The sequence below is a fragment of the Hordeum vulgare genome, chromosome 1H (assembly GCF_904849725.1).
Source record: "Hordeum vulgare subsp. vulgare chromosome 1H, MorexV3_pseudomolecules_assembly, whole genome shotgun sequence".
Taxonomy (NCBI): domain Eukaryota; kingdom Viridiplantae; phylum Streptophyta; class Magnoliopsida; order Poales; family Poaceae; genus Hordeum; species Hordeum vulgare.
The window spans coordinates 80,636,349-80,659,623 of record NC_058518.1 but is presented as its reverse complement, the minus strand read 5'-3'; the positions used below and the strand labels follow the sequence as shown (position 1 = coordinate 80,659,623).

General features: G+C 44.5%; 1 protein-coding gene across 1 annotated transcript; it reads left to right on the top strand.

The window, feature by feature from the left end:
• Positions 1 to 684: 684 nt before the first annotated feature.
• Positions 685 to 1,689, top strand: LOC123407442 (protein SRC2-like). Its single transcript, XM_045100580.1, has one exon. The coding sequence runs from the start codon at positions 893 to 895 to the stop codon at positions 1,682 to 1,684; it is 792 nt and encodes a 263-aa protein (XP_044956515.1). The 5' UTR covers positions 685 to 892; the 3' UTR covers positions 1,685 to 1,689.
• Positions 1,690 to 23,275: the final 21,586 nt, after the last annotated feature.

Genomic DNA, 23,275 nt, shown 5'->3' with positions numbered 1-23,275 from the left:
GTGGATGAAATCAGTTATGCCGACGGGGTCCGTTAGGGCCGTCGGCGTATGTTTGATGGTGTCTGACATCCGTGAACCACCGGGTGACCATGCCCGCATATATGACGATGGGGAGACTATGCCGACGTCCACCATAGGCGTACATTGGCGTATGCCGACGAAGGGGGCTTTATAAAGCACCGGCGATTTTCTTTGGGTAGTCGGCATACGTTAAGAAATGCCGACAGGGGCCGTCGGCATAGTTTAGGCCGTCGGCAGCGAGCCTGATTTCGGTAGTGCGAGCACGGTGACCATCGGCATTGGCCAAACAACTTCCTTTTGGCACTGCTTTTGGTTAGGCCAATCACCCCTCTCGTGGCCCTTTCCAAGTGTCTCCAAAAGATCAAACAGACTGTTGGCAAAATAACACTTGGATTCAGGACTTTTGACCAGACTATGCTTATTATCTGCCGCGCACTCATTTTACCGAGTACAAACTAAATCAAACTTGGACCAAAAACACCAATGCTGTTAGCCTGTTATAAGCTACCAACATGAACGGGTCACCACACAATTTGCAAAGAAAGAGCTTAAATTAACACAACGCATGCTATTATTAGGTCCTCCAGCAAAAAGACAGTAGAACTTTTGGGCAAAATTACACACTAAACTAACCACCAGACCAAACATTGCAACCCTACGACCCAAACCGTCACTGGCCATCTCCCTTTGGATCATTCGTAGCCTCCAAGCAGAACTGCTTACCATTGAGAACCATTCATAGCTTGCTCCTCCACCCCGCCCATCGTCTTCCACAAATCATCGTCTCCCGTCCCGATCACATACCGACATATCGATAATCGACCGAGCATCAGCGCATCACAACGGGCTCCTGCGAGCGAGCGGCGCGATCATGGCGTACCGGGTGCTGGAGGTGACGCTGATCTCGGCCAAGGACCTGAAGAAGGTGACGGTGTTCTCCAAGATGCGCGTGTACGCGGTGGTGTCCATCTCCGGCGGCGACCCGAGGACGCCGACGCACAGGACGCACTCGGACCGGCACGGCGGTCGGAACCCCATGTGGCATGCGCCGCTGCGGTTCCCCATCCCGACCGCCGCCGACCCGCGGGGGCTCGCGCTGCACGTGCTTCTCCGCGCCGAGCGCTCCTTCGGCGACCGCGACGTCGGCGAGGTGCTGGTGCCGGTGCAGGACCTCGCCTCCGCCGCGCCACCCGCCGGCGAGCACCGGCACCTCAGCTACCAGGTGCGCAGCCCCATGAGCGGCCGGAAGCGCGGCGTGCTCCACATCTCCTACAGCCTCTCCGACGCGCCTGCGCCGACGGCGGCGGGGCCGGGCGACCCGCAGTACATGCAGACGAACGCGGCGGCCAAGGGCGGCGCCGACCCGGTGACCGCGTACCCGCCGTACCACCACCAGCAGCAGCACGCCGTGCCGCCGTACGGCTACAACCCCCCGTACGGGTACGCCGGGGCATCGTACGGCTACGGCCCCGCCGCGGCCGCTCCCTACGGGTACGGCGCATCGTCCGCCGCGGCGGCCAGGCAAGACGGAGGCGTCGGGATGGGGTCCGGGTTCGGGATGGGGCTCCTCGGCGCGGCGGTCGGCGGGATGATGATCGGCCTCGGCGAGGGCGTGGGCGAGATTATCGCCGACTCGGAGATGGGCATGGACGGGTGCTTCTGATCCGCGTACGACGCGTACGTCTCGCATGCATGCATGCATACACGCACGTACGGGTCACTTAGAACACGTAGTGCGTTGGCCAATCACAGTGCTGATCGATCCCTTGGAAGCATCAGACCAGGACCAGCTTGCGCCTATAGAAATGCAATGTGGTTTTCTTTTCCTCCACAGAGAAACCTGATAGCGGCTACGTGAAATGATCCACGCCTTTTGACGCACTTGTGCGGATCGGTTTTATGCTCTCCTTCTAGGGGTTTTCCAATAAAAGAAACTAGCTTCATTGCCGCCCTCCCGTCCCGACAATCTTGTTCGAGGTACATTATCCAAAGTTTTGCAGTGTTGCTGCGAGTGATATCGTTTAGAAATTGTTGAACTGCTGAAGTCAAGCTTTAACAGGACTCGTTAGTTGTATCAGAGATCTTACAATGTGTATATTTAAGTAATTTTAATCTAATTAAGTCAAACAGACTCCCAGAAATAGAGGATAATACAAAGTGCATTCAGTTCTGTCACTTCTTATTGTTATTGACAGGAAAGTTAAGTTGTGAGAGAAGCTTTACTCTTGAAATAGGCTTTCGCCCTGCTATATGGATATAGCAACCATCAGATACAACATCCTGAGCACCGCTCGGGCGTACATCACAAGCACGCCTAAAAGAAAAAACAAGAGAAAATAAGAGAAAAATGCCAACAACACAGGATCAACGAAAGCTACGACTCCCCGCGACCACTGTGCCCACCGAAGATAACCACCACGCTCCGAAGCCATCGAGTTGTCGTGTACAAAGCACCACCTTCAAGAAGGAATGCGACGATGCTGACGCTGTTGCCCGGACGAATCCTAGGATTTCTCCCGGTACACGGAGGGTGGTGGGGTGAGAGGGTCACCCGACGCCCTTCAAGAAGGATGGTGGCCCCCGCAGGCATCACCGCTTGGTGCCGGCAAGATCCGACAGGGGTTTCTCCCGACCCCTCGCACCCGCCACCCAGGACCAACCTATGGCTCCACCACACCCGCCGCCCACCAACATGCACCAACACAGTCACGAGGAAGCCGCCGTCGTCTCACCACGGCCAACGAAGCAAGGCCGGTCGGATCCAAACGAGACACCCTGAAACAAGGACCGACAGCACCGCAGCCACGAGGGAGGGGACAACCTCCACCGGCTTAGGCTGTAGAAGACCGGGCATAGCAGCAGAGGTACACCAGACCAAATGTCCAGCCAAGCCCAGAACGGGCCCGTGAAGCTCCGCCGCCACGCTGCAGCAGTCGCGGCACAACAGCTGTCGTCCCTGTCGCGAGGAGTTCACCAGAGCCACCGGAGGACAACCCACCACGGCCCCCAGCAGGACTGCCCCGACCTAGATCGGGCTCTAGGGCCTAGATCTGGGCCAGCCGGGCGCCGCCGACCGCCGCATGCCAGGGCCATCACCGCCACCAAGGGGTAGCGCCTCCGCACCGCCGTCGTCCAGATCCGCGCCGGAGCGCCGCCGGTCGAGGGGCTCCGCCGCCAGGACCGCTGCACGAGCCGGGATCCAGCGACGGGGGAGGAAGGGGGCCGCCACCGCCGGGCTGCGGGGTGCCGCGCGGGCAACGCCCGGCCGCGCCCGCCGGCGGCAGCGGCGAGGGGGAGGGGCGGCGGCGCCTCGCTGGGAGGGGAAGAAGAGGGGAGCCGCCCCGGTCGCCTCGCTCGGGGAGGGCGACGCGGGGGGCCTCGGGGGAAGGAGAGGGGAACTCTCACAATAAGTTGTCCGAGAGAAGCTTTACTGATATCAAAGGTTGTGGCCTCGGTTAAGCTCCGGCATGAAAGTTTAGGCCTGATCCGAGTTGGTTATATCTCGTAATGTTAATGTTTTTAAGTCGTTATCTTGTTAACGGCGTTGCTCCAATGTGCTTGTACTAGTTTTTCAAAGTGAAAATGTAGATTCTCACCTTGGATGGTTGGACCGGTGATGCTCCCTTTCTGAAAGCGTTGATGTGGAACAACCTTATCGTGGTGTCATGAGATGGTTCGTGCGGATTTGGTAATCGCGTAGATTGTTTATCGCAGATCTGATCGTGTTTTATTTTCTCGCCTATGCGTAGCTTTCATTGACTTCATCATTTGTTGGCTTGTTATTTGTCATATGTGCTGATGTTGGTTGTGTGCATTGATGCATCTAAGGGTATTTCCAACGCCGACATTCAAACCAGACACCATATTTGTCCATGAACAGGGGGCGGACCGTGGACATGGACGCGGGAGCCGGTCATCCAAATCTAGTCGCATTTATCCGGTTACAGTTTGGAAGAATTTTAACATAAATGAACAAATATGATGCATGTTTGAACACACACGACAATACACACTCATACTTTAGATAATTTTTTACATAAAATCAGATGTGTTCCATTCTAAATCAAAGCAAATCCATTACATTTAGACATATGACTCTAAACCTAGCCTAAAATGGTCGTCCACGCCCGTTACCCATCTCCTGCCGGCCATGAGCCCCGAGAAATGAACCACCAGCTCCTCAACAGTCGTGAGCACCAGGAACTGAAGCTATCCGTGTCCAGTCACCGCCAAGCGACTAATCGGCCGACCATATTGAGCTTACCAAGCTTGGATTCAACGATAAGGGAAGGGCGCTCGCCTTCATGGAATACAAGCGTCGGCTGTCGCCCATGCACTACTCTTCCTACGTGTCAGCGGTGCTCACGAATGTGTCTGCTTCGTGGTCCTGGAGGTGGGGCACGACTGAGCTGGCGACCTCATCTTCGTCCTCACTCTTTCCGAACACCCCATCCTCCACCTCGTCGAACTCCGTCTAGGTGGCTTGTAACTCTCCCTTACGTTGGCGGTATCGTCAACGATTGCGAAGGATCTCGCTGGTGGAGCGATTGGACTTGAGCATCGATCGCCTACTCGGGAACGTCCTTGTCCTGCACGATGGTCGTGCTGGGGTTGAGTAGCTCCTTTGCGTGCCGCCACTCGTCGAGGAGGTGAAGGTTGTAGGCCTGGTTGGTCTGCGTCTGCCGAAATGTTACCTCCACTACTAGGGAAAAGCCAATAGGTGAAGATTTAGGAGTAGCGCGTTATAGAGAAAATTGCTACTCCTACATAGTAGTAGTGTGGGACAATAAAAAGCACTACTAGTCCATACTTATTAGTAGCACATGCCAATAAAAAGCGTTACTGCTAAGAGTTCCCCCCTTACTAATCGGGGCTAGACATAGTGGCAACGTTGGTCCCGAGCGAGAGCTACTCCTAAGGCAGCTAGCAGTAGTGCGGGAAGCCCTACGAGCGATGATCTTGCAGCTAGCCAGGACCCAGTTCACCGGCCCAACTTAGCAGTAGCGTTGGTTACATCACCGTGCTATAGCTAGGTAGGCTAGCAGCAGCGCGGGCCGGTCACCCACGCTACTACTAATCCCACCTTATATTTTCCTATCCCGCGTGCATGGCCTCACTCTCCCTCTCCATCTTCCCCCGCTGCTGTCGTCTGTTGCGTGCTACATATCTAACATATCTATAATTTTTATATGTTTCATGCTGATATATTATCATTCTATAACATTTTTGGGGTATTTATTTACCAATTTATATTATTTTTGAGCACTAACCTATTGACCGAGTGCTAAGTGTGAGTTGATGTTTTATGTGTGTTTTTCACTTTTTAGTTTTTCCATACCAAACGATGGCCAAGTGTCCTAAAACTTATTGGTGATTTTTTTTCTGGACCAAAAGAAGACCAACGAGCATCGGAAGAAGGTTCGAGGCCTCACGAGGGACCCACAAGCCAATAGGGCGCGGCATGGGGGCGCGTCATGATGGCTTGTGCCTCTGTCGTAGACCTCCCGACTCCGTTCTCTCGCTTAAAAATTCTCATCTACCGTAAAAACATCAGAGGGAGTCCCGGAAACACTTTTTACGCTGCCGCAAGTCTCTCTTTCGACGGAAGGCCATCTAGAGCTCCGTTTTGGCACCCTGCCAGACTGGGGATCGATCACGATGGGCCTCTTCATCAACCTTGCTTCACTCACAATGATGTGTGAGCAGTTCTCCATAGACCTAAGGGTCCATAGTCAGTACCTAGATAGAAATCTCTCTCTCTCTTTGATCTTCAATACAATGATCATCGCATCTTTTCTTTGATCCATATGATGTAATTCCTTTTGTGCGGTGCATTTGTTGGGATCCGACGAATTGTGCGCTTATGTTCAGATTACTCATGATAAATATTTAGTCTCCTCTGAATACTTATATGATTATTATGTGCATGATTATCATAGCTTCCTAATTCTCTCTGATCTATTGAAATAGTTTTGCCAACTAGATCGATATTTCTTCGGTGAGAGAGGTGCGTTGTGGTAGGTTCAATCTGGCAAATTTCTATATCCAAGTGACAGAAGGGGACAAGATGCGTATTTGTGTTTCTACTACTAAGGATAAAATGATGGGGTTTATTCATATTGCTTGAGTTTTCTTTGTCTACATCATGTCATTATTCTCCATGCATTACTCTATTTTACTTAATATTCTAGATGCATGATGGATAGCGGTCGATGAGTGGAGTAATAGTAATAGGTGTAGGCAGGAGTCGGCCTATTCATTTATGGATGTGATGTTTATGGACGTGATGCCTATATACACATGATCATTGTTGTAAATATCGCATAACTATCCGCTTTTCTGTAAATTGCATAACGACAATTTTGTTTACCCATCGTATGCTATTCTTCATGAGAGATGCCATTAGGGAAAGCTATGGACCCCGGGTCTATTCACAACATATTGATAAAACCTTCAATACCTTGCTTCCATTTACTTATTTTTAGTTTACCTGTCTACCTATAATTATCTACACACCTCACTTGCTTGATAATAACTAGACAAGAGGATTGACAAACCTCTTACCCACGTTGGGTGCAAGGTTATTGTTCTTTTGTGTGCAGCCATTACAGACGATTGTGGTTGATATTCGTATTGGTTCGATAAACCTTGGTTTCAAAATTGAGGGAAATACTTCCCCGCATTGTGCTGCGATAACCCGTTCCTCTTCACGGAAGACCCATCGCATATCACAAGTATGAGCAAGGATTCATGGCGTCGTTGCCGGGGAATATCATCACTAACTACCAAGTAACTCAACACAAAATGTAATTCAGTTGTTCCCCTTATTATTTGCTGGTATATTTAGTTTGTCTCATAAGAAATTAAAAATTCAAAAAAAATTATCTTTGCTTGCATAGCTTGTCACTAGATGGAATCTTTGCTCTCTAGTTTGCTTGAAAGTTGCTATCATGTCTCAATTTGAGAAAGGTATTGTTGAAAGTGCTAGAGAAGATAGAACTAGTGACTTGGATGAATCGGGATTAAAATTCATTGGTCCCACTCATGACCCTCCTATGGATCAATCCCCTACTACTAACACTCACACAACCCTAAATTCTAAAATTTATCACGTGGGTAGTGGGAACATTATTGGAAAGCATGCCATCCAAAAATTATTTGAGTATTCGTTAGCTTCCCCTCTAGTTAAAATATCTATAGTTGATGAAACAAATTGTTATGTGGATGCTATCCCTATGCTTATTTTGAAAATGGAAAGAAAATTTGTGCATCTCCATCCTATGCTTCAAAAGATATTCTTGGGACTCCCTAGCTTGCATAATCTTGAGATTAAGGAATTTGCCACCACCATCCTTATCCATGAATTTGATTATATTTTGTGTGAAGCAAAGGAAATTTGTATCTTAAATGGGATAAAATCTGAATGTCCTCCAATAGAAGCAACCCCCCATAATAAAGATGATATGCATAGGTTGGAATCCAATGACTATCACAGATTTTATATGAATATGAGGAGGAATGTGATTCACGAATAATTAATACAATCTTTGTTTCTCCACACTTGTGATAAATTTGAATGGGTTTCTAAAGGAATTAATGAAGGGTTTAGTGAATATTGGCAAGAAAACACTATTAGGGAACCTATTAGTGATGAAACCCATGTCTTATATGAAGAACCCTTAGATGATAGTGATGTTAGTAATGATTGTATAAATCCCTTTGAGTACTTGAGTGCTTCAACCAGGTTGGACAAGGGTAATTTATTAAGTAAAATTTTGGATGAACTAATTTTGAAAGATATGAAGGGATCCAACACTTGAAACTATGCAATATGCTTAGATAGGGGCGTAAAACAATAACGCTTGTTGGGAGGCAACCCAATAGTTATCTTTATTTTTACTTTCTTACTTTTTGTTAGTTTGTGATAACATGATTATTTCCTCTGTAATGATTTTGTTCTTATGTATTAATTAGTGTTTGTTCCAAGTAAATTCTTTGGGATGATTTGCATAATGAATAGAATTGATGTGGTGCAAAAACAAAAACTTTGATGTCAAGTGCATAATTTCTCTGATTTTACTCGAACATATTTTTAAGCTGAATTGTTTACACAGTATTTTTATGGAAATTTCTCAGGTCACCCTAATTTTTTAGAATTTTTGGAGTTACATAAGTATAGGTTCATTACAGATTACTACAGACTATTCTATTTCAGTCAGATTCTGTTTTTGCTTGCGTAGTTTGCTTGTTTTGATGATGCTATGGATTTTATCAGGGGATATAAGCAATGGAGCAGTTAGGATACAACAGCCTATGCTAAAATAAAATAAGAATCAACTTGTAACAACAACTGAAAGTATTTGATATGTTGCTTATACTAACAGATCTCACGAAGTTTTGTTGAGTTTTATGTGATTGCAGTTTTCAAGTTTTGGGTATTATCCCGACGGACAAAGGATTGAGGAGCAGAAAATCCTAAGCTTGTGGATGTCCAAGGCACCCCATGCTAATACTCTAGGAATACTCAAGCGTCTAAGCTTGGGGATGCCTTGGAAGGCATCCCTTCTTTTCGTCTCAACCCATAGGCATGTTAATTGGAGCTATATTTTTATTCATGACATGATATGAGTTTTGCTTGGAGTGTAGTTTGCTTTTACTTTCAGTTTACTACAATCACTTTTTGTTGGACACACCTATTTGAGAGAGATACCACATCATCACAATTTATTAGAACTAGACGATGCTCCGCGCGTTGCTGCGGAAAAATTGTTAAAAAAATATATGGATAAATGTTAGAAAACTAATGGTAATGCAAAAAAAACATTATAAAAATGTCGGTTATTGTATTCAATACAATGATGACGGGTCTGCTGGTAGAATATTGTTCTACACCAGAATTCTGATTACTAGATGATTCTCCGCGCGTTGCTGTGGAAAAATGTTAAAAAATATGGATAAATGTTAGAAAACTAATGGTAATGCAAAACAAAACCATTATAAAAATGTCTTGCTTAATTACCTAGAAAAAATCATGCATGAGGATATGTTTTGCATGAAAAGATTAATAAAAAAGTAACTTATGACTACATGCATGACTTGATGATGTGGCATTGTTGCATGGAGAGGAAAATTGGATAGTGGGTTCTAGCTATTTAAGAATATAAGATATTCTATGTGCTTCACTTATATCTTTTGAGCTTAGGAGTTGCTCTAGTACATCACTTATATCTTTTTTAGCACGGTTGCGTGTAGATTTTATAGAAATATTATGATCTCATTGTTCACGTATATTTGTTTGAGAGCTGGACCAATAATGATGGTAATTTGCAAGGGTCATAAGACTAGATCAAAAATAATGGGTATTCAATGAGTGATAATTAAAAACCATCATGTAGCACATATAAAGAAATTATGGGTTAATGATATTGATGTGTTGATATGAAAAAGGTGTGAGTGCATTATTATTAGTTCACATAGGTGTCGATATCAAGGGATGTTAAACTTCTTGTTCATCTAAAAGATTAAAAAGGCACGGTGATGATGTGTGAGCATTTCTATTCCTTGTTGAAATCCTAGTGTTGTTTTGAATCGGAGTCACACGATTGTTAATTCCTACCAACCCTCTCCCTCGGGGCATGCGAGTAGTACATTGATTTGTGATAAAACTAATAAAACTTTGCAATAATTACATGAGTTCTTTATGAATAATGTGAGACCATGGACATACGCAATCTCACATCCTCATATTTGCTAGCCTCTTCGGTACCGTGCATTGCCCATTCTCACCTTGAGGATCGGTGCAACTTTTGCCAGTGTATACAAACCCCGTGACATGACACGCTCTGTTGCACATAAACCTTTTTATATCCTTCTCAAAACAACCACCATACCTACCTATCATGGCATTTCCATAGCCATTCTGAGATATATTTCCATGCAAATGCCATCGTCACTTCACATGACTAGTTCGTTCATCATCATAATCCTTTGCATGATCATTAGAGCTGACATAGTATTTGTGGCAAATCCATCGTTCATCATTTTTTATACATGTCACGCTAGATCTTTGCACATACTGGTACACTGTGAGAGGCATTCATATATAGTAATATGGTCCTATCAGTTTTCATGATGAGTTGTAAGTAAATAAAACTCTAATGATCATCATTATTAGAGCATTGTCCCAGTGAGGAAATAAAAATGGGGGAGGCCAAATGAGCCCACCATTATAAAAAAAATAGAAAAAATGAATGCGAGAAAAAGAGAGAAAGGACTTTGCTACTATCCTTTATCACACTTGTGCCTCAAAGTGGCACCTTGTTCTTCACATAGAGAGTCACATGTTATGTCGTTCATATGCTAGTGGGAATCACTTTTCCATAAAATTGGCTTGTATATTCCAATGGCATGCTTCCTCAAATGCCCGAGGTATTGATGAGCAAGCAAGTTGGATGCACACCCCACTTAGCCTCACTTATAGGTCTTGTGCATCATTTGCATGGAAATCCCTACTCCTTGCATCGATATTTATCGACAGGCATCTCCATAGCTTGTTGGTACGCGTAGTTGATTTGAGACTATCTTCTCCACCTTTACCCCTTTGAAACCTACCACCATATTCAATTCCACCTTTATGATGTCCAATGTTTCACGCTCATGTATTGCATGAAGAATAAAAAAATATGTATATTGAACAAGTATGATCCAATTATTTGACTTGGACACTGTGGTGCTTGACATTTGTATTAATGTGGTGAAGATGGAGCCATGCCTTGCTAATATAATAAATATGGATAGGGGTAAAACAATCTTTGAGTATCATATACTTTGAAAGATTAATGATTTGTTTCTTATACCTATAAGCATTGTTGTGTTAATATTAGTTAATTCATCATTTCTCAGTGAGCATACATGCATAAGGTTACATCATGAATATTTGTCACATCAAAAATTCTGTTTTTATCCTTTGCCTACTCGAGGACGAAAAGGAATTAAGCATGGAGATGCTTTATATGTCTCCAACGTATCTATAATTATTGATTGTTCCATGTTGATATATTATCATTTTATAATACCGTTCCGGTATTTATTTACCAATTTATATTATTTTTTAGCACTAACCTAATGACCAAGTGCCCAGTGCCAGTTGCTGTTTTCTGCGTGTTTTTCACCTTTCATGTTTTCCATACCAAACGAAGTCCAACTGCCCTAAAACTTTTTGGTGATTTTTCTGGACCAAAAGAAGACCAACAAGCATTAAAAGAAGGTTGGAGGCCTCATGAGGGGTACACAAGCCAACAGGACACGGCCTAGGGGCGCGACGTGATGGCTTGTGCCTCCCTCGTGGCCCTCCAGACTCTGTTTTGTGGCTTATAAATTCTCATCTACCCTAAAAACATCAAAGGGAGTCCCAAAACACCTTTTACGTCACCGCAAGTCCCTGTTCTGATGGGAGGCCATTTGGAGCTCCATTCCGACACCTTGTCAGAGGGGGAATCGATCACGGAGGACCTCTTCATTAACCTTGTTGCCATCACGATGATGTGTGAGTAGTTCAACACAGACCTACGGGGCCATAGTCAGTCCCTAGATGGCAACCTCTCTCTCTCTCTCACTCTCTCTTTGATCTTCAATACAATGATCATCGCATCTTCCCTTTGATTCATATGATGTAATTCCTTTTGTGCAGTGCGTTTGTTGGGATCTGATGAATTGTGTGCTATGTTAATATTATTCATGATAAATATTTGAGTGTCCTCTGAATACTTGTAGGGTTCTTATGTGCATGATTATGATTTCTTCATAATTCTCTCTAAGCTATTGAAATAGTTTGGGCAACTAGATCGATATTTCTTCGGTGAGAGGTGTGTGTTGTGGTAGGTTCAACCAGGAAGAAGGGGACAAGATGTATCTTTGTTTTGCTCCTACTAAGGATAAAATGATGGGGTCTATGCAGATTGCTTGGGTTTCCTTTGTCTACATCATATCATTGTTCTCCATGCATTACTCTGTTTTACTTAATGCTCTAGATGCATGCTGGATAGAGGTCGATGACTGGAGTAATAGTAATAGGTGCAGGTAGGAGTCGACCTATTTGTTTACGGATTTGATGCCTATATACACATGATTATTGTCGTGAATATCGCATAACTATCCACTTTTCTGTCAATTACCCAACAGTAATTTGTTTACCCATCATATGCTATTTTTCATGAAAGATGCCATTAGGGAAAGCTATGGCCCCCCGATTCTATTCACATCATATTGATAAAACCTTCAATACCTTGCTTCCATTTACTTATTTTTATTTTATCTTGCTAGCTACAATTATCTACACACCTCACTTGCTTGCAAATAACAAGACAAGAGGATTGAAAACCCTCTTGCCCACGTTGGGTGCAAGTTGTTTGTTCTTTTGTGTGCAGCCGCTGAAGACGGTTGTGGTTCATATTCCTATTGGTTCGATAAACCTTGGTTTCATAACTGAGGGAAATACTTACCTGCACTATGCTACGATAACCCATTTCTCTTCATGGAAAACCCAACGCAGATCAAAAGAATCAATGTTGCCTTCGCGCGTTGCCGCCATGACCCCCACCCCCCCCCCCCCCCGCCTGATATGTCTCCTTCCCACCCTCCCCCTCCATCCCTCCCTTCTCCCCCACCCTCTCCCTCCCTTCTCCCTCCCTCCCTCTGACCCTCTCCCTCCCTCCCTCCTGCATTGCATAAATAGATGGATGGATATAGACGGATAGTTAGATGGATGGATGGATAGATGTTAGGGTTAGAACTAGGGTGTTTTATTAATTTAGTTTTTGTAGTACATATATTGCATAAAAATATATGAACATTTTAGGGGAATTATTGGGAGAAATAAAATTTAAAAATGTGAGGCATATTTTTTTTAAATGAAAATGTGAAGATAGGAGTTTTTTGAATTGAAAAATGTAAGGAACTTAATTATGTTTGAACATGTTAAGAACTTAAAATGAAAATGTAAAAAATGAAGGTATTATTTTTTAAATGAAAATGTGACAAAATGAAACCTCCGAGTGGCCTATGTTTTGCCAGAATGTTGATTTATTTCCATTCCAACAAATTTCAGGCGCTCAATATGTCGTGTTTTTTAAAAGGTTATGCAGATATTTTGTTAGAATAGGAATTAGATGACTAATGCTTATAATGTTAACTTTGAGTCTCTCGAAACTCCTTATGTGAATTTGAGTATGTTCTTGATGGACGAATATTGACTATTGTCGTGGGGGTCTCTTCCTCTTCTTCTCTTCTTGCAATATATACCTTGGTATAATGTGCGAGGAGAGAAGAAGAGGTGTGACCATCACCGATGGTCGAAATATTAGTGTGAGGAAGTGTCCACGAACATACACCATCATATCAGTGTGAGAGAGTGTGCACCATATATACCATGAGATGTGTTAATTTTTCAAGGAAAGCCTTGACAGACCGAAACTCAACCCATGTTGAATACTTTCTTATATAATTGTCATCGATTTTTAATCTTTCAATCATGAACACGGAAAATGTCTGACGACGAGGGGATACCTGAGTGTGATTTTTGCCGCGAAGATCAGGGTATGTGCGACAGGCCTCACCTATGAAAGAGCGGGTTCTTCACCATCAAGTTTGACGAGACCTTTGATGTTTTTACGGTACGCGGCGATGACAACTATTTTTCCTAATTAATCATGATTTTTTGTTTCTTTGCTTAAACGTGTAATTTCAGTTTTTTACAATTCAAATATTGCATCAACTGACATGCAAGACGGTATGTCTTCGAGAAGCTTGGTTTCCAAGAAATGGAGAATATGAAGACGTGGAGAGCTCACCTGAGGACTAAATATGGTTTCAGGTTTCGGGTTAAAACATATAGTGCAGTTAATCACTCACATTTTGGTTGCTCAAATTTGGAAGCTCTAGGCAAGGCATATGCATTTCAGGAGGATATGGAAATAACCTTTGATATTGATCCTGAAGATGATATTGAAGGTAATATCAACATTTGGGTGGATGTCGATATGCTTCCTGTTTTACCTCTATGTTAGTTTGTCCATCATATTTGTTAAGTAATTTGTGTTGCTTATTTAAAAATAGTTGATGTTCAACCCTACTTAACTTGTTTGTTTATAATTGACAACTTATTTCTCTTCTTCAAAAAAACTCAAAAGATAGTAGATAGGACCTACAATAGCCCTTGCTCCGATCTAACATCGTTGGAGAAAAATCATCTGATATCATTTATTGATGGTGTTGATAATTTTAAGATCAATTATGAAGATATTGGCGGAAGTTATTCTGAATACGCGCCACTAGTACATGAGTTGAACCCTAATAACTTCCATTTAGATAGAATGGTAAGATTATTTTTTACTTTTGTACTATTAATTGGTCAATCTTTTGGATACATAATTTTTCTTTAGCAAAACTAGACTGCTAACTATATTATTATTATGTTCTTCAACAGAAATTCCCGCGAGAGGTTGTGCCTGAACTGATGTTTATAGAGGGCCATATTTGAATGTTATGAACTTATGACCATGGTGGCCTACATGTTTCCACAATTCATACTCGCTTTCTAAAGGGATGGAAGCCTGAAACTCAAAGGATTTATCAAAGTAGTGAAATACCGCATGATACTTCCATTTTGCATCATCCTTTCATGTTGATATTTATCGCTTTTTGGGCTATTATTACACTTCACGGTACAATACTTATGCCTTTTCTCTCTTATTTTGCAAGGTTTACATGAAGAGGGAGAATGCCGGCAGCTGGAATTCTGTCCTGAAAAGGGAGCAAGTTTGAGATACCTATTCTGCGCAACTCCAAAAGCCGTGAAAATCAGCGAGGATTTATTTTGGAATTTATAAAAAATACTGGGCCAAAAAAGTACCACAGGGGCGACAGCAGGAGGCCACAAGCCTGCTAGGCGCGGCCTACCCCCCTGGTCGCGCCTAGGGGGCTTGTGGGCTCCCAGCTGGCCCTCTGGCCCCCCCTCTTTTGCTATAAGAAGGGTTTCGTTCCAGAAAAAATCAGGAGGAGGCTTTCAAGAGGATTCGCCGCCGCCACGAGGCGGAACTTGAGCAGAACCAATCTAGAGCTTCGGAAGGGTCGTCTTGCCGGGGAAACTTCCCTCCCGGAGGGGGATATCGTCGCCATCGTCATCACCAACACTCCTCTCATTGGAGGGGACTCGTCACCATCAACATATTCATCAGCACCATCTCATCTCCAAACCCTAGTTCATCTCTTGTAACCAATCTACGTCTCGCGACTCCGATTGGTACTTGTAAGGTTGCTAGTAGTGTTAATTACTCTTTGTAGTTGATGCTAGTTGGATTACTTGGTGGAAGCTTATATGTTCAGATCCTTGATGCTACTCATTACCTCTCTGGTCATGAATCCGATTATGCTTTGTGAGTAGTTACTTTTGTCCTGAGGACATGGGATAAGTCATGCTATAAGTAGTCATGTGAATTTGGTATTCGTTCGATATTTTGATGTGTTGTATGTTGTCTCTCCTCTAGTGGTGTTATGTGAACGTCAACTACATAACACTTCACCATTATTTGGGCCTAGAGGAAGGCATTGGGAAGTAGTAAGTAGATGATGGGTTGCTAGAGTGACAGAAGCTTAAACCCTAGTTTATGCGTTGCTTCGTAAGGGGCTGATTTGGATCCACTAGTTTAATGCTATGGTTAGACTTTGTCTTAATTCTTCTTTCGTAGTTGTGGATGCTTGCAAGAGGGGTTAATCATAAGTGGGATGCTTGTCCAAGTAAGGGTAGTACCCAAGCGCCGGTCCACCCACATATCAAACTATCAAAGTAGCGAACACGAATCATATGAACATGATGAAAACTAGCTTGACAGAAATTCCCATGTGTCCTCGGGAGTGCTTTACCTCCTATAAGAGTTTTTCCAGGCTTGTCCCTTGCCACAAAAGGGATTGGGCCACTTTGTTGCGCCGTTGTTAGTTTTGCTACTTGCTACTTGCTACGAATCATCTTATCACACAACTACTTGTTACCGATAATTTCAGTGCTTGCATAGATTACCTTGCTGAAAACCACTTGTAAGATCCTTCTGCTCCTTGTTGGGTTCGACACTCTTATTTATCGAAAGGATTACGATATATCCCCTATACTTGTGGGTCATCACCGCACATAACCACTTGACGGAGACGCGAAGGATTTGCACAGGCCACATGTCGGAGATAGGTGGATCTATATTCTTCACAATGGAGAAAGTGGAGCTTACCTGTTTTATGCTATTTTACCTAGTAGAGAGTAGTAGGTTCTACCTAGGAGAGAATAATATGTGCTAGCTATGAGAGAGGACCTTTTTTAGTTTATGACATTATGTAGTAATGGTTAACTTGTCATGAGTTGTTAGATGATCTAGATGATGATAAGTTCTTATGTGACTAAGGATGATGAATTATTAGATGGTATATATTAAATTAAAGTGGATGGGTGCAAGTGATTAAGTTGGGTTAGTAGGAAAATATAATGTTACGACGGAAGCCTTTCATTCGACACTTGTGTGCCATCATAACATCCTATTTTTCCTCTAACCCAACTTGATCACTTGCATACTGATACATCTCCAACGTATCTATAATTTTTGATGGTTTCATGCTATTATCTTGTCAAACTTTGGAAGTTTTGCATGCCTTTTATATATTTTTTGGGACTAACTTATTAACTCAGTGCCAAGTGTCAGTTCCTGTTTTTTCCATGTTTTTGACCCCTTTCAGAGGAGCTTTTGAAACGGAGTCCAAACGGAAGAAAATCCCCGAAAAGATTTTTTTTTGGAACGGAAGAAGATCGGGGAACTTGGGAGCCAAGCCAGAGGAGCTCCAGGGTCCCCACAAGCCCCCACCCCGCGGCCAGGGGGCGCGCCATCCAGGCTTGTGGGCCCCCTGGAGGTCCCCTGACCTAGGTCTTTCGCCTATATAATCCCATAAATTCCAGAAAAAATCAGGAGATCATCGCAATCGCTTTTCCGCCGCCGCAAGCTTCTGTCTCCGCAAGAACCGGAGGGGGGATTCGGATACGGAGGGCTTCTTCATCAACACCATGACCTCTCCGATGATGCGTGAGTAGTTCATCATAGACCTATGGGTCCATAGCTAGTAGCTAGATGGCTTCTTCTCTCTCTTGGATCTTCAATACAAAGTTCTCCATGATCTTCATGGAGATCTATCCGATGTAATCTTATTTTGCGGTGTGTTTGTCGGGATCCGATGAATTGTGGATTTATGATCAGATTATCTATGAATCTTATGTGAGTTTCTTCTGATATCTCTTATGCATGATTTCATATCCTTGTAATTCTCTTCGAGTTGTGGGTTTTGTTTGGCCAACTAGATCTATGATTCTTGCAATGGGAGAAGTGCTTGGTTTTGGGTTCATACTGTGCGGTGACCTCACCCAGTGACAGAAGGGGTAGCGAGGCACGCATCATGCTGTTGCCATCAAAGGTAAAAAGATGGGGTTTTCATCATTGGTTTGAGATTATCCCTCTACATCATGTCATCTTGCTTAAAGCGTTACTCTGTTCGTCATGAACTCAATACACTAGATGCATGTTGGATAGCGGTCGATGTGTGGAGCAATAGTAGTAGATGCATAAAGTATCAGTCTACTTGTCTCGGACGTGATGCCTATATGCATGATCATTGCCTTAGATATCGTCATGACTTTGCGCGGTTCTATCAATTGCTCGACAATAATTTGTTCACCCACCGTGATATTTGTTGTTATGAGAGAAGCCTCTAGTGAACACTATGGCCCCCAGGGTCTACTCCACACCATATTTTCAGCCTTACACTTTTTACTTCTTGCACTTTTCGCCTTCAGATCTCACTTTGCAAACAATCTTGAAGGGATTGACAACCCCTTTGAAGCGTTGGGTGCAAGCTTGTTTGTGTTTGCGCACGTACTCTGGACTTGACGAGGCCCTCCTTCTGGATCGATACCTTGGTTCTCAAACTAAGGGAAATACTAACTGCTCCTGTGCTGCATCACCCTTTTCTCTTCAAGGGAAAAACTGACGCAAACCAGAGAAGTAACAAGAAGAATTCCTAAGCGCCAGGGAAGGACTTTTGTTGCCGTAGCACATACATCCACTATTATCTAAATGTTGTCTTTTGCACAACTATTATTGATGTTGTATATTAATATGTATAACCATGTGTAAATACAATGCAAATACAAAAAAAATACACGCGTTTAGTAGTGGCACGGTTTATAAAAGCTCGCTACTAGTAATGCACTATTAGTAGTAGCGCGGGTCTGCATCACCCTTTCCTCTTCAAGGGAAAAACCGACGCAAATCAGAGAAGTAACAAGAAGAATTCCTAAGCGTCAGGGAAGGACTTTTGTTGCCGTAGCACATACATCCACTATTATCTAAATGTTGTCTTTTGCACAACTATTATTGATGTTGTATATTAATATGTATAACCATGTGTAAATACAATGCAAATACAAAAAATTGCACGCGTTTAGTAGTGGCATGGTTTATAAAAACTCGCTACTAGTAATGCACTATTAGTAGTAGCGCGGGTCATATGAAAGCACGCTACCGCTAACTGAGTTGCCAATAGTGTTGGGCAACCAGCGCTCTATCTGGCCATTTCTCGGGCCGGGCCAGGCTTCGGGTCGGTTCAAAAAACCGACGTCTACGGGGCAGGCCTGTGCCCGACCCGGCTCGACCAATCACTATGTTTTCCAGACCCAGGCCCGGCCCAAGGCAAAGCCCGATCGCCCGAAGCCCAGCCCGACGGCCCGAAATCAGCAAAAGACAGCACAAAATTTTGTAGTAAAAAACATCACAGCAGCAAAAGAACAGCACAAGACTATAGTAAAATAATAACAGCAACAAAACTTCACTATTTCTGACAGCAGCATAACATTAATATTTGGGACAGCATAACAGCACTAAATCATCACAAATTTCCAGTTCCAGTTTCACAACAACATAAATGTTTGAGTTCCAACAGCAAAACATAACAACAGCAAATCATAACAACAACATAAGTGTTTCAGTTTCACAACGTCTAAATGTTTCAGTTCCAGTTTCAGTTTCATAACAGCATAACAACAACATAAGTGTTTCAGAACCAAAATAAAGACTAGAGCCATCCCGCCATGCTTTTCTCTCAATCTTCTCTTCTTAATGTTCTAGCAGTTTAACAACTCTACACGATGAAATTACCGAAAATTAGCAGTGGTATAAAGTAGGTTGTTGTGCCCCTTCGACGGTAGGTTGTGCATTTTGTGTTGTTGGTACACTTCCTTCCTCCCCATTAACACCATTTGTTGCATGTTTTCCCTTTGCTTTTGCACGTTTCTGTCGAATACGAGGAGGATCTGCAGGTACAATAAACAATTGCATCAGGACATCCTGCCCTTCTAATTCTTCGGGATGGTAATCAGATCATCACCCTCCGGTCCTTCTAACTCTCCTAAATTAATCATGATCAATCTGCACCATATACACAATAATACAAGAATATAAACATCACTCCATATGTTCATTGAGCTATTTTGGTTTGGTTTTCACCTAAAGTTTTTCCTATGGATTGTTGCTATCATGTTGCTTGTCATTAATCCTAGTTCTCAATGTATCCTCTTGGTGTAAAATTGTTCATATCTTGTTGCTCCCAATCTATCCTTGTTTCTTTTAGTGGTTGGTTGTCACCTCATAAATGTTGTGATGATTTCCATAAGCCCACTACTATCTTGTTCTTTTTGTTATTGTTTTTCCAACAACTCCGTTCACTTCTTCTCGCAAGGGTGCTTGTCAAGTTCATTTGAGTTAGTAGTTGTCATTCTCTCTTCATTCTCTTCTTCTGCTTGAGCTAGTTCATATTCTCTTGTTCCGGAGGCATTGTCATGTTGCTCTTTTGGGTCAATCTTGTTGTTCTATCAAGATCATGGTGTTCCCTTGCTCTATTTACTTGTTTGTTGTGAATATTGTCTAATTCTCTCTTCTTATCGAATTTTTTGTCCCATTTTCCTACCGAAGTGCTGCCGAAATTTTCCGTGAATTCTTGCTTCTTTCCCATATCACTCCTCATCTCGTTGCAACTTTCAAGGATCGTTGTTTTCACTCGTTTGTCAAAGAAGCGACTAAATGTTACCTCTTGTTCTTTCTCATCCTCTCCCCCTTTCATTCTTGGATCTCGGGGCGAGATCCTCTTGTAGTGTAGGAGAGTTGTGACAGCCCGAGACCGACGTTCCAGAAGATTCCCCCCTTTATTCCGTTTCCGTCGATGTTGCTATATTATTTTTTTGGTTGCATCATCATTTAGTTTGCATCATGGCATCATGCATGGCATCGTGTCAACTGTGTTTTGTTGGTGTTGCTTGTTGCTCCGTGTTGTTGGGTGTTAGTGCTTGTGAGTGTGACGTCGTTTGTTGGCGTGATGAGAGTGTGTGCGTGAGAGCCACCGCTAAGCCCTGTTGCACCGGGACCTAAAACCCTCCTCTCCCCTCCTAATTTGTTTTTGTGGTTTTGCTAAGTCTTCGTTTTAACCCCAATTTGAAAAAAAGGTTCGTCTTTCTTTTAATATAAGTCCTTTTATTAAATGTGGGGGCAACCCTTGGGTTTTTCTTTTATTTCTCCTCTTGTTTTATTTTACAAATAAAGTCTCATTTTCTTTTCTCCTTTAGAAGGGGTTTATTTTTATTCTCTTATTAAAGGGTTTTATTTTATTCTTAAAAAAATGTTTCATTTTTATTTCTTTTAAAATGCCCAATCTATTTTATAGTTGGGGTATATTTATAAAGGAGTCAAAAGGCATTTTTTTATTTATTTTGTTAAAACCCTTTTTCTTTTATGTTTGTTTTTCTGATTTTCTGAAAGCAAAAGAGTTAGAGGAGAGAGGGAACAAGCCTGCCGAGCCGGCCCAGGCCCAGCCGGCTCCTCCCCTGACCTAGCGCGGTGCCCAACCCCGATCCCCTCGTCCCGTGTCCGCCCCGCAGGGGCCCGATCCGCCGCTCGCCGGCCTCCCCTGCTGCTCGTCGTGCTCCTCCCCTACAGGCCCCCTCGCCCCGCCATGCCTCGCCCTCTGCGCGCCGCCGGTGCCCTGCGCGAGCCGCCGTTCGTTGTTCCCCAGCCACACAGCTGCTCGCCGTTCCTCGGCCTCGCCTCTCCTCGCCGTCCCCGCGTGCCGGCTTCGCCTCGCCTCCCTCATCCCGAGCGCGCAGCTCCCGGCCGGCCGGAGCCCCCGCCGGTGCCGCCATGCCATGGCCGACCTCCTCCTCCGGTGGCTCACCCCGTCGCCAAGCCGCCATGGCCTCATCCTAGCCCCTATCTCATCGGAGTTCCTCGCGTGCTGCCGTCTGCCGAGCTGTCCGCTTGCTGCCTGTAGGTTGCTGTTGCGGGCTGCTCCTTGGAGCTGTCCTGCTGCTGCCGTATCGCGTGCCTGCTAGCTCTGCTGCCTGATGTGTTGTGCTGCATGCTCCTGCTGCTGCATGGCCGTATGTTGCTTTGCTGCTTGCCTGCGCCCGCGCCGGTTGCCCGCCGTGCTCTGCCGCGCCGCGCCGCCCTTGGCCGTGTTCCGAGCCGATCTGTGCCATAGTTGTGCTGCCGTGTTGTTGCTGCTGCGTTTTGCTGCTGCTTGCTGTAGCCGTTGCTGGCGATTGCTGTTGATGTGCCGATAGCTGCTGCTATTGCTTGCTGACGCCGCTTGCTGCTTTGTTGTTGCTAGTGCTGTTGCCTACCTGCGCGTTGCCTTTTTGTTGTTGCTTAGTGATGTAGATGATTGTTGTCCCGCTGCTTGTTGTTGCCTGCATGCCGCTGCTGCCGATTTGTAGTTGTTGTTGCCTTTGCTTAGCTAGCTGCCTTGCTTTGCTGCGTTTTGCTGTTAGCTGTTGATGTAGTTAGTTTTTGCTGTTAGATGCTAGGTTGCCTAGCTGCTGTGCCGAGTGTTGCTGCTAGCGCTAGATGTCGTAGCTTGCTATTAGTTGCTGCCGCTTGTAGCCGTGGCCTCCGCTCGCTTTTGCTCATGTTGCCGCCTGCATCGCCGCGTGCACCATCCCTGCCGCCGTGGAACCGACAAGATCGGCGAGTACCACGACGTCCTCGACGACCCCCGGAACGTGTTCGACTACCGATGCCGAAGACCCTGTGCCGACGAGAAGAACCGTGTACGACTACCATCGACGAGACCGTGTACGACTACTTCCACGACGACTGTTGTTCCCCTTCACCGAACCGAACCACTCCGATTCGCACGCGTCGAAGGTATACCGATGAGACGTGTCGTGTAACGAATGTGATGTATGAGTTGTATGTATGTTGCACCGTATGTTTCCGCCTGTATATGTTGCCCGTTGCACGTTGTCCCTCTTATGTTGTGCCCCGACACTTGGGAACCCAATATACGGGAGCACCCCATTCCTTAATTACCGTTCCCGCACGCGCTCCTAGTACGTTGGCACGATATCTCGACGAGTTATCGGGATAGGAACGTTGTCGTGGCATCGTTTCCGTCTTGCCGCCTTGGTTCCCTCTCGCTCGCCGTGGCGACACCTGTTTCTTTCCCTTCTTGCCCGTGTTGAAACTCGCTTGCATGACTCATTCATGGCATATATTCTTGTGTTGCATGTTCTTGTGTCGTAGCTCGTTCTATGCTTCGTGTGTTAACCAAGTAGGACATGTAGGATCATCCCTACACCCTTTCCATGTTAAAAACATTTAATATTGTCGTGTAAATAATCGGGAGTGAATTAAATAATTAATCGTGGAGTTTCGTCGATATGCAACCCATTGCATATCGAGCTTCACTTAATGTGTAGAGTTTGCGTGAGGTGAATTGCCATGCCATTCCTTGCATCATTGAACTGATCATGCATCATATTAGGGTATCCATCATCTCTTGCCTTTGTTGTGGTGAATATCTGTGTTGATGTTTGTTTCCGGTTTGCTCCGTCTCGATAGAGTTCCGCAAGCGTTTCGGAATGTGAGGACCCGTTCGACTACGTTGGTTCGTCTGCTTCACGGAGTCGTTCTTATTCCAAGCGGGATCTCAGGCAAGATGACCATTTCCCCCAGATACCATTACTATCATTGCCATGCTAGTTTTACCGGTTCTATCGATTATGTCTCTATGCCTACCACCTGTTAAATATTAGTCTCTCAACAATGCCATGATTACCTTCAACCTGTTCGACCTAGCAAACCACTAATTGGCTATGTTACCGCTTGCTTAACCCTGTGTTAGC

Coding starts and splice junctions, on each gene's coding strand:
- LOC123407442 (XM_045100580.1), top strand. CDS start 893: ATGGCGTACCGGGTGCTGGAGGTGACGCTGATCTCGGCCAAGGACCTG.